Genomic DNA, 11,529 nt, shown 5'->3' on the forward strand with positions numbered 1-11,529 from the left:
CTTTTGCTATCCTTCAACGTGGCTTGTATACTTTCTTTGCAAATGCAAGCTATATTGAGATTGCGTATTAGAGAACAAGACCCCGGAAACTCAGACTTGCTCAAAATAGTATTTCTTCAATCTGTAAGGTGCAGCTGTTGTAAATGCATAAATTTTAAATGGTATCTAGGCCGGTGCTGAGACTCAGGTGGTCACCATGTGAGGGTATTTACAGTGAGCTGCCAAACGGACTGGGAACAGGAGGTCCCAGAGTCTTAATGAACCGTTTAAAGCATGGCAAAATTATTATTCAAAAGTTGGGGAAATTCAGCAACAACATGCTGCAGCAACTCAAGTTTTAAATGTTTTTTTTAATGTTTTTGTTTTAGATGATTTGTTATTAAAAAATTGATTTGTGTTTGTTTGATCTAACATCTTAATGTGTGATATTTCATAAAAGTGAAATGGTACAAATGATTATTGGCAACAGAAAGAGTGTGGAATATGAAATCTGGAGAAAAAGTGTAAAGTAGGCTTATACATGTATAAATTTCAGAAAGATGAACAAAAGAGCATTTTTACTGTACTCCATTCAACCTCAGTTTAGCCTGATCCCATTAGGGTCAGTCAGTCAGAAAACCAGCTGATTCATGTCGACTTCCCAGTTTATCTCTCAACGACTGGGGTTTGAATTGGCAAAGGGGCAAGCAAATCCTGAGTAATTTCTATAACACCTACAGAAACAGTTAAATGTTTTTTTTGTTTGTTAGTTTTATTTTTCTTATCCCAAGCTTTAACTTTGATTTTGCAATATTGTGCTGTGTTCTTCAGTGTCAGAAAAGAAGCAAAAAAGTCAGCATATTGTAACTTTTTCTCAAGTCCATATGAAAACTCTAGATTTAATATACTGATTCAGTCAGATGTTCTGGTTGTGAACCTGCATCATTAATCTAATTTTTCTCTTTCCCCCTCTCCCTCTTTTTCCTATCTCCTCTCTTCACCATGACCCTTCCACCCATCCTTATCCCCAACATTTTGCATCCTCCTCTTTTCCAATGCTCAGGTCCCCCACCAGATGGGTGCCCTAACCTTTTACCGCTATGAACAGCCCATTGTAGACTACTGCCAGGCCCATCAACCCCTGCGGCTCAACATGGGATACGAAGGCCCACCTCAGGGACTGGAAGGACTTGAAGACCTGGGGCCATGTGACAGGGGCACAATACAGACGGTGGCCTTGCCTGCAGTGCCCTCTGTTGCCAGCATAGGTGGCCCTGTGCCAGGGGCCCGGTCCCCTCCTCCGCCCCTCATGCAACAAACTGAAGGCCCCAGCAGCGGCCCTTATCCTCCCCCAGAACGCACCGGAACTCTTAAATTCGGACGCTAAAGAGTCTGGCCGTTAGAAGTGGGAGAAAAGCCTGTGATTCACCATTGCTTTTGAAAGGAAGGGAGCAGGTGAGGTGGTTCAATGGGGCCTTGTTTTTACCACATGGACGAACGGACTACATTTTCAAAATATGCCTGGAGAGTTTTGGCACTGGAAATACACAGTCTTATAGTAATATAATATGGTGGGACATTTATCATTCTGAATTTTTTTTAAATGCAGCTCATCGAAAAAAAGCCCTTACTACCTACTCATGAAAAGTAATTTAGCAGATGATGAAAAGAGTTGCTTTGTGGCCTAATCTGGTCTTCATCATATCTGATGTCAGCCCAATGGCTTACGTGTTCACAGTGGCAGCAGTCAGCTTCTGCAATGTCAGGAGTGAAAGGGGACGTGCAATAAACAAAATGTCTCGATCATAGAACAGAGCAGTAACGCGACAGATCTCTGAGGTTTTGTGAAGCACAGGAGGCTTCTTACTGTAATTAGAAAATTCATCTCACAAGCTGTTGACAAAGTGAGACCTGCATTATCGTTCCGGAAATAATCACATTCAGACTTTCTTTTGTTCTGTTTTGTTGGATGTTGTATTTAGAACTGAATTCAATTTCTGTGCATGTTAAACCAAAGAGTTTATTAAGGACTTTCTTTAAGGCACATACATAAAATATCAGTTGTATTACACAACAAGCCCCTGCCAGTTCGCACTTAACCGCCAAAGCCCCCTGCTGTTTATGACAAACTTTGCAGATGAGCAAAGCACTCAAGCATGAGTCAGGTCAGATAGCTGAACTGATATGTTGGACAGATTTATTATAGTCATGAAATGTATAAGGGAAACCATGAACAACAGCTTCCAAAGCAGTATGTTCAATAAAAAAAATCATAATAACAGAAAACATATAGGTGCCCTTTAGGAAGTAAATGGCTAATCACTGTACGTGAATATACCCCAACTGAATGACTCACTTTTCTTTAGGAAACCTTTCATGTGGATATTCATGAGAAAATAAGTACATTTAGATGATCATGTGTACATATTATTCAAAAGGTTGAGCCTATTGAAAGAGAAACCACTCTCACTGCCCCAAAATTGTCATTTGAAACAAATCAATGATTGACTCTCATCAGAATGGACTACAGAAGGAGCACCACGCTCCTCTTTCCCTGCCGCCACAGAGAACAACACTGCTGACTGGAGGCATGTTAAACCAGCAAGCTGACTTCTCTTTGACCTGCATATGAACCCATGGACTGTATTGGGAATATTACCAGACATGTTTATTTTTTATTTGTTTTTGTTCTAAAAAGCGTGCAATGGAGTTTTATGCACTCAGTAACCCTGTGGCCGCTGTGTTGAGCACTTCTTATGGAGCCGTTGGGGACTTAACATACAGCAGCGACAGGCTGTCAAGTATAGTGTCTGGCTCAGGCCAGAGTGTTGTGGAAGCCGACCACAACAAGCCGGGGTGACACACAGTTCAAACAGATCAATGCATCCTTACGATGGGAATATGTGAAGCAAATTATTGTTCTTTTTTTTTTTCTTTCTCTCTTTTTGAGATAAATCGAAAGTTTCTAAGGTGTTTAAAGATGATGTCAAGAAATTCCATAAGACTCACAGAGGGACTAAATAAAACAGAACTCAATTATTGTGTAAATAAAAAAGTCTTTAAGAAGAAAAAAAGGTACAAACTTCGCTTCTTCTGAAACACAAACTGTGAACAGAAGAGGAGCCTTATTGACGTTCCAGTGGGAATATATTACCAGGACGACTCGGTGAGGAGGTTCCTATTGTAATGCTCTTGTTGTTTCAATGATAAATATTTTTCTATCTGCTCCCTTCATGATATTGCCATTTAATTCAAATGATATGGAGATTCTTTCTTAAACCCAGTTCATTTTACCTAATCACATTTTGAAGGAAGGATTGAAACCAGTATTATTTGTGAAGTTCTCTGAACGGCCTCTGTATTCTTTGTTCTCACACTTGTACATGTTAGAGAGGTATACCTTCAGGTTGTGGTCACATGGTTTGTTATTTGTAACACAGTCTGTTCGCCAGGTTTTAGAATTTCCATGCTATCTGCCATTCAAAGATTTCCTGTGTGGAGAAGAAGTGTGCTAAATTGTGAGAAAAGGTGTTCTTGTGCCATTATTTTTGTATGCGTTCTACCAAAAACCAGGCCCAGACACAAGTGACTCAGATGTTATCACCACATTGCAACGTCAAAAGGGTTCATTCCCGTTTATGTACAGGTCATCACATTAAAAAAATAAATAAGAAAACAGTTGAGTCACTCGATACGGTTGCTTTTTAGTGCTGGTGGAGTTTACTTTGTAATTACAGCTGTGCCAATGTCTTTATAATGGGAGCTCTCAGTTCTACCCATGTATTATTGTCTTGCCTTGCTCTATATCACTCCTATTAACTCCCTGGCCTGAATTTCATGTGTGCTGCTTGGTGACTCAGGTGAACCTGTTAAGCTTAGTTCTATTTCTGTCCGCATGTTTATATATTGGGAAACTTTGTCCAGCTGGGGAAGGAGACAAACCGTGAGACAGATATTTCCAGCCAGGAATGGCCTAGAACCAGCAGCACGTGTCTCTAACCACATCTCTGTTTCAAACGCATTTCATTTGCTGACCCGTTCATGCTTATGTCTTGTCTGATATGAAATTCCCTGACATTCTAAGCTACAAAGAAGAAAAATGCTTGTATCAGGCATGCAAAATCACATGAGAAATTTTCCTTTTATATTCCCTCATGTATGTCATATTTATGTTTGGTTCAAAACATTAATATTAGGTCAATTTTGTTGGCAGCAACAGATTAAAACTACTTTGCCCTCCACATGTAATTAGAAAATTGTAATGAAATATACTGTATGTATTTAAAGTTACAAACCAATGTTGGATTAATCATGACTACATCCCTGAAAAAAATCAGATATATTCAGCGGAACTTTGAATCTTGCTGCCAGTATTTATCCAGTCTTTTGTCCATTTCTTTTGCCTTCAGAGAGCTGGAAGCACACGTGCTGCATGCTGTTGATGCATGCATGAGCTAAACTCCAGGATAGTCTGTGAGACCCACCCAGTGCCAACACTTTTTATGTTCTATACCGCTTTGTTAATAGTTTTATTCACCAAACGGTCCATTCATCCCTTCCACTCTCTGAGTTAGGGGTCAAGTCCTCACAAGGATTAAGTGTTTCCCTTTTTTCTTCTTGCTTCAGAAGATAATAGTCAAAGTCTAAGGAAAAGCTGTAAAAACTTACGTACTTGAGAGTTTACGCTCAGAGAAATAAATATGCCTCTCTTATGGGAAAGGTACGGCAGAAAAGACATAAAGGTGAAGACTTGGCGTGGGCTGGTATGAGGTTCTCACAACTTAACAACCCCAGAGAAAAACATATAGTTTAGTATATTTATTTTATGATAATACCATTTATCATAAAATATTTATCATAATTATTATTTTTGATATTTAGACAAAACATTTTAACAAAAACTGTATTACATGAGCACATTTATTTTATTAAAACAAAGCTATTGTTTCAGCTGGCAAATTAAATGGGCTCAGGTATCATTCTTCTAATTGGCTGATTAACTGGCATACAGCTTGTAGCTTAGGAACTGCTGTTTTAAGATAGTTTTACCTTAATAAAACTATCTTTATTAAAGTAAAATGTAATAAAGAGAGATAACGATTTTTCTTATCTTTATTATCATGGCTCACAGAGAGCCTTGATGTGATACTTTACATCTTGGGTCCGTGTATGTTTTACAACCAGAAATATTTCAAAACACCAAAAAGCTTCTTTGCTATAAGCATGGGAATAATGTGTTCTATATAATCATAGAAAAATCCAGAATAAAGTTAAAAGAACTTTAAACAGCAAGAAAGGTAGGAAGGAAAAATTTACCGTTTTGAAACTAATTAGAAATGCAACAAGAATTTGTCTTCACCTAGAATCATTTTTTTAACTCAGGCATTTACTGTCTCTACAATTAACACTGGGATGACTTTGTTTGTTTAATGCTATCTTTGCTAACAAAGCTAATTGCAAATAAATGATGGTTTAAATTTAAAACTCCATGATCATTTTATCTTTGCTTTCAAATAGTAAAAACCCTATTTTACAGTAATGTCTTTCAGTGTGTGACATCACATTTCCTCATTTCTTGAATTCTCCTGGCAGAAAGGTGGAAAAAACAATTTCTAAAAAATTTATTTCTATATTGTAGTTTTGAAAGAAAATCTCAAATCAGCCAATATCAGACACAAAACATAAAAGCTGCAGATTAGATGTCGTCCATAAAATTCTGGCTAACGCATCTCAAAATGTAGCTTTTTTAAAACCTGGCTATATGTCAAAGCCAGAAAGTGGCCCATACCTGAAGAATTTATGTTATATAAAAAAAATATGGAGACACAAGTGGATAAATATAAGATTTTTTTATTTCATTACTGTTGCAGATTTCTGAGCAATCTAAGTAACTTTTTTTTCTGTAAGACATGATACAACCTCACCCAAACTCTGACTTTAAAGCTACATTTTCAACACAGTTAAAACAAAAGACATCCTAAGCTGTATTATATTATCCATACTCTTACAAAAACACATAATTCACAATAATAATGACAAGTCACTATTAACTTGCCTGTCTAGTGCATACACAGTCATGCATAAACGCATATGTACACACAAGAAGCAAAGTAATAACAAAAAAGGACATTGCATATATCTTGATAAACGATAATAAACTACTGCAGGACTTGACACAGCTATCCATTCCAGTTCACCCAAGGCCATCTGTGACGGTTCACTAGGAAGTAATACATTACCTGATAAACAGAGTTGAAAAATTAATTTTGAGCCAGACGTGGATTTGCAGCTTGTTCTTCTATGCCATACATCTGTGTCTTACCAGCAGGCAGTACTGGAGTATGCCCATACAGCACACATCCGTGGGTCTTCAGAGTGAAGTTAGCGTGTGTACACATGGAGTCTGGGAAAGGCTGGGAGAAAATATGCTAATCTTTAAGATGTGCCAATTTCCAGTTGGATTTTCTTGAATTTGCTGGATGTATTTGGTCCTACAACATTGAGACTTTTTAAAGACAATGAGACTTGAAGCATTGCAACTGATTGAGCTCCCCTGCATGTACCCAGACGGCCTGTTGGCGTGCGTATGTGTGTGTGTGTCTGCGTCTACTGTACAGCAGCACCTACTCCTCTACCTCCTCTGAACGAACATCACCATTACTGATGTTCTTGCCAACCCGCGCCCCATTGATTGTTATTGTTCCACGCTGTTTCACATTAGCAGGAAGTCTTTAACCTTCGACCCTCGTTGTTCCAGCTTTGTTTTTCTGCCATTGCTCATGTCAGAGGTGGCACAGAAAAAGAAAGGCATGATCATTAACCTTTGTCGGGAAGACACACATTTTCGTTTGTCTGACAAAGCCCTAATTGGATTTAATGTAAGCACTTAAGAGAAGAAGTTTTTTTTTCTTTTATTTAAATGGGCTTAATTGTTCTCTTGCAGTTGGAATGAGAGTGCCGTGTGAGAGCAAGCAGCAGGATCCTGACAGAGAGCAATATCAGAATTAGTCATTGTTACATGTGGGGTTAAACGCTTTTCCGTTTTTATTTGTTTTTCATAATTTATTTTTTAATGTTTGCTCCTTTCTGAATCCTTTCCATCCAACCACAGAATCCCCACCGACTCGGTTTCATCCATTTCCTGCACAGAGCGTCGTTTCTTTTTTATGTAAGTTGTAAATATGCGCTTTACTGTTTTCTTTACTAGTTGGTTCGTTGTTACTTTTTTAAAACTTTTATTTTGTTTTTTAATTATTATTGTATCAAAAACTAAGGCATTTTTTTTCTGTGAAGACCTGGTCCAAGCGCAAAAATATGGCTCTTCTATGAGTATATTATTGTCAGAAAATGTTTTGTAAAAATTTTGATGATGATATAAGAAATAAAACTATAAAGGTGGGAAAGCTTTGTGTTTGTTCTCTCTAAAACCCCTAACTCACCTCATCTTTTACACAGCGTTGCAATAAACTACTTTTTCAGAAGAGAAGACAGAACTTTTTTTTTTCCATGAATTAATTATTTGTGTTTTGTTTTTCTATCAAGTTAATTGTCACAAAACAGAGGTTCAGACAGCTAATAATTAGAAAAAAGTCAAAAATACTTCAAATTTTACTTTCAAATTTTAACTGTATTATTATTTTCTGAACTGCGGACCTGACAGGTGTCCAGAAAACAGTCATGTACACTGTTGACAAGAAAAGGAAGCCTCAAACTGTCATTGTTGGAGAAGCTGGTTGTTCACAGAATTCTGCATCCAAGCATAATGACAGAAAATTGCAATAATTAAAATTGTAAAAAAAAAAAAAGAAAAGCTTGAAATATTTTACTTCATGTGTAATGTATATCTGTTCAATTCTTAGATCAATAAATATTGCTTTTATATACAATATCCCATTTTTGAAGTGAACGTCAAGTCTGTCAGTTAAGTTCAGTAAGTGAGTTTTTTTATGTTCTTCATTTGATTTTTATTTCTCATCAAGCTTAACACATGATGGTAGCAAGCACATAACATTTTACTGAACTTTGCAACTTTGTATTTTTTTTAACTATCTATTTATTTCTTTATGGAGAAACCAGTTGTTGTTATAAAGCCCTACAGTCTGCCAGCACACTTGGTGTTTTTTGTTTTTTTTCTTGTTCCATTTTTTACTAATCAGTAGACAATCTGTGGCATATCTGATTCCATTTAAAATGTTTGCAGGACAGTTTTTTCCCCCCCCAAGTGGTTTACCCTAGTTTTATTCAACTTATACATTGCAGCTCCCACTACCATCACAGACTTTCTGATTATTTTACTGACATTGAAAGACAGAGACAGGCATCAAAGGAGTAATCTTGGTAAATGTGAGGGATTTGTTATGAGTGTAAAAAACACCAACAGTATGGGAAGAGAGCACTGCAGAGGCGGCTGATCTGTTTGCTTCAGCCTGCTGTCACTTTAGATGCACACGTCATGCCATCACTGCCTTGGAGGAACGAGACAGGGCCGCTCACAGTCCAGCTCACAGCAGTTTTCAGGACATGAGGTCCCGCTATCTTTACAATTCGTCTCCATTGATTGCGCACCTTAAAGAGGACCATGAGCACAAATGTCAGGAGGTTATTCAGTATTTTTACATCAAACGTTAAAAAACTTGTTATTGTCTAACTGAGCCAATAGAGAAAAAACATGTACTTTGGCAAAATGTTTACATTTAGAGTATTCGTTACTGGCAGTCCATAACTTAAGGAACATACAGTTCCTGTAACAAGGACATAGTACAAAAATATAGTACAGTCATACTTTAAAATGTTACCAATTCAACTGAGTTCATTTATTCAAACATTCAAAACACATGTGGTGTCAAGGCACTTTGTAAAAACCGTCCAGTTCAGACACTAGAATTTGGATAAAAAAGGTAAACTATTCTGTCGCACTGTGAAAAGTGAAATTATACACAGTTTAATTGCACAGAGTAAGTATTTCATGCCTTTATTTCTTGCACATTTGCTGATTATGGGTTACAGGAAATAAAAGCTCAAATCTTTCTGTCAGAAAATTTTAATATTATGAAAAATTGAAATAGTGGAAATAAGACACCCACTACCCAACAAATGCAGATAACCTAGCAAAGCAACATGTGCTTGCTTTACATATCAGCAATGTCACAGTCTGATCACCTCCATGCCATGCTGCACCGATGCAAACGCACTGAGTGCATAATTATGAAAATATAGTATGATTCAGAAATCTCAAATGTCTGTTGAAAATAACTTGAATGTGTCTTATTCATTTTACTTCACTATAAAGCAGAGTGCCATATATGGAAGCATTTGTCTTCAACAAAGCTGTCCTGGATTCAAATCCCAACCCTGAGTTATTTACTGCATGTTTTCTCTTGTCTCTGTCCCTCTCCACCTACGAAGGCCACTAGAACCAAAAAAATAAAAACAAAATCTGGAGTGCAAATTTGTTTGACACCACTGGTATGTTATCACCTTAAGGTCATTTATAGTGTATTGTCACAAACTGACAAACTTTGGTCTTTACCGCCTCTCACATAAACATTTTTTTAGGCCAACTCACCCTACTGACCTCTCATTACTAATACAGACTGATATGGACTATTTCCTGCCTGGAAACTGGGGATAAAATCTATTCAGATAATCCAAAGTATGTGCATCGATGCTCTAGAACTCTTTTATTGGTTTTTGAAGATGCTTCAAGTCACATCCCAAAAAGTCAACTGCTTCGAAGGAGCAAACCAATATAGGATTTATGCATTAGACTGAAGGCTAACATAGGATACACAAGCTTTCTCAAGTGTGTTGTCAGAGATCCAGTAGTTTACTATACTTTGGAGGTACCAGGTTTTCCTCAGAAAAGGCCAACCTTAACTGAAAGGTTAAAAAAGGTCCATCATTGCTGAAGGGTCAGCCTCTTTCAGCTGATTGCACACAGACATCCTCTTCTCTGTGTGTGTGAAAAAGCATGTAGCTCCTGTTTGATTAGCTAGGTCAGAGGGCCTGGTAAGGATGCAGTGTCTGATTCTCAGTGACCTTTAAAACTGTGTGATAGTGGTATGGTGCTGGTAACTCGCTATTCCAGAGTGGAGCTGGGAATTCATTGGTTTACGTCTCTGAGATTGGTTGAGTGGGGTTAGTATCCATGATTGTATCCATGATTTCTGCAGCCTTCTCACACTCACATAAAATGTAAGAAATGTAACTCTCAAGGGATGTAAAACGTCTCGACTTTTACAACCTGTACTTGCATTTCTGTGTCTCTCTCCATTTGGATCCAGCTGTTGTTTAAATGTATCCAAAACTGGGGGTCTAAATGGAGGCTTTCCTGCTCCCCTTGGCGTTTTCTTTTAACTCACTGCACTAGGTCTTCCCTTTGACCTGAAATGAGCAATCAGCATTAAAAAAAACACAATTTACGTTCTGCTCTAGTTGCTCTTTTTTGGTTTTGTCCTTTTATCAAGTCTTCCCTCCAGTGCTTCCCTATATAGGCACATATTCTCTCGATGTTCTAAGAAATAGTCTTTATAAAATTTGTCTTTTCCCTTTAATAACACACTGACCCGGAAAAAGAATAACCAACCAAGCAGCAAAAATAAAGATTTGTGTGACATCTAAAAAAGATCTGATAGCTTTTAGGACCAGGTACATTTATTACAAACTGAAATCTTGTAATAAATGTACAAGATTGTACAAGCCAAATGCCAAGCCAAACTGCCATTTGGCTTGGCACTTCTCTTGTCCTAGTGGAGGATTGTTGTTTACAGCAGTGGTTCTCAAACTTTTTTCAGTGATGTACCCCCTTAAAAATATATTTTTAGTCAAGTACCCCCTGACACGGGCAAAACATTTTTGGAATTAAAAAGGGGTACAGTGCTGTAAAATCACTGTCTGATTTATTAAAGCCAAACAACTTATATCAGTGAACCTGACAAATACATCCATATTACAAACATTGCATGGTTAAACAAAAAAGAAAAACAGAAGACGGTGACCACCAGGAAGGTATAAAACCAGTCAAACCATTTTATTTTAAAGGATATTGAAACTAAATACTGAATATAAAATTCAGTGCATGAACACACATTTATATTTTATCGAACTTTTCACAAAATAATTTTTCCCAAGACTTATTATGAGGAGCCTACTGATTTTTTAAAGATATTTTGAAAAGCTTCACGTACCCCCTGCAGTACCTCCACGTACCCCCATTTGAGAACCATCTCTAGGGTGTCCCTACGCTCTTTCAGGTCTCATACTGATGTTTCCAGTTTTGTTAGAGCCAAATTATAGACAGCGTTTCACCAGGAGACCTAGAGTGAGGAGCCCCGCCCCTTTCCCCCTTGCGCCTCAGACAGAGTTTGGGGAAAAAGATGGCGGTCGTTCTTCGTTCGCTAAAGCTGTTCTTGTTTACAGGTTAGTAGTGTGAAGCTGGTGGAAACTGTCCCCGCTAAAATGTAAATTTACAAGTTCATTCGGTGCTGATTTCGTAATTACTTGCTAGACGTGTTTAGACGTTCGAGGGAAAAAGAGTGATTTTGTTTCATA

At 37.6% G+C, this 11,529-nt stretch overlaps 1 protein-coding gene across 1 annotated transcript in view; it reads left to right on the plus strand.

The window, feature by feature from the left end:
- Positions 1-7,734, plus strand: part of LOC102233750 (leucine-rich repeat transmembrane neuronal protein 4-like) — a 116,983-nt gene extending 109,249 nt beyond the window's left edge. Inside the window, exon 3 of the mRNA XM_005799672.3 lies at positions 1,043-7,734. Within this exon, the coding sequence (XP_005799729.2) occupies positions 1,043-1,366 (324 nt within the window). The 3' untranslated portion in view covers positions 1,367-7,734. The remainder of the gene's footprint in view (positions 1-1,042) is intronic.
- Positions 7,735-11,529: the final 3,795 nt, after the last annotated feature.

This window comes from Xiphophorus maculatus, chromosome 8, assembly GCF_002775205.1.
Source record: "Xiphophorus maculatus strain JP 163 A chromosome 8, X_maculatus-5.0-male, whole genome shotgun sequence".
Taxonomy (NCBI): domain Eukaryota; kingdom Metazoa; phylum Chordata; class Actinopteri; order Cyprinodontiformes; family Poeciliidae; genus Xiphophorus; species Xiphophorus maculatus.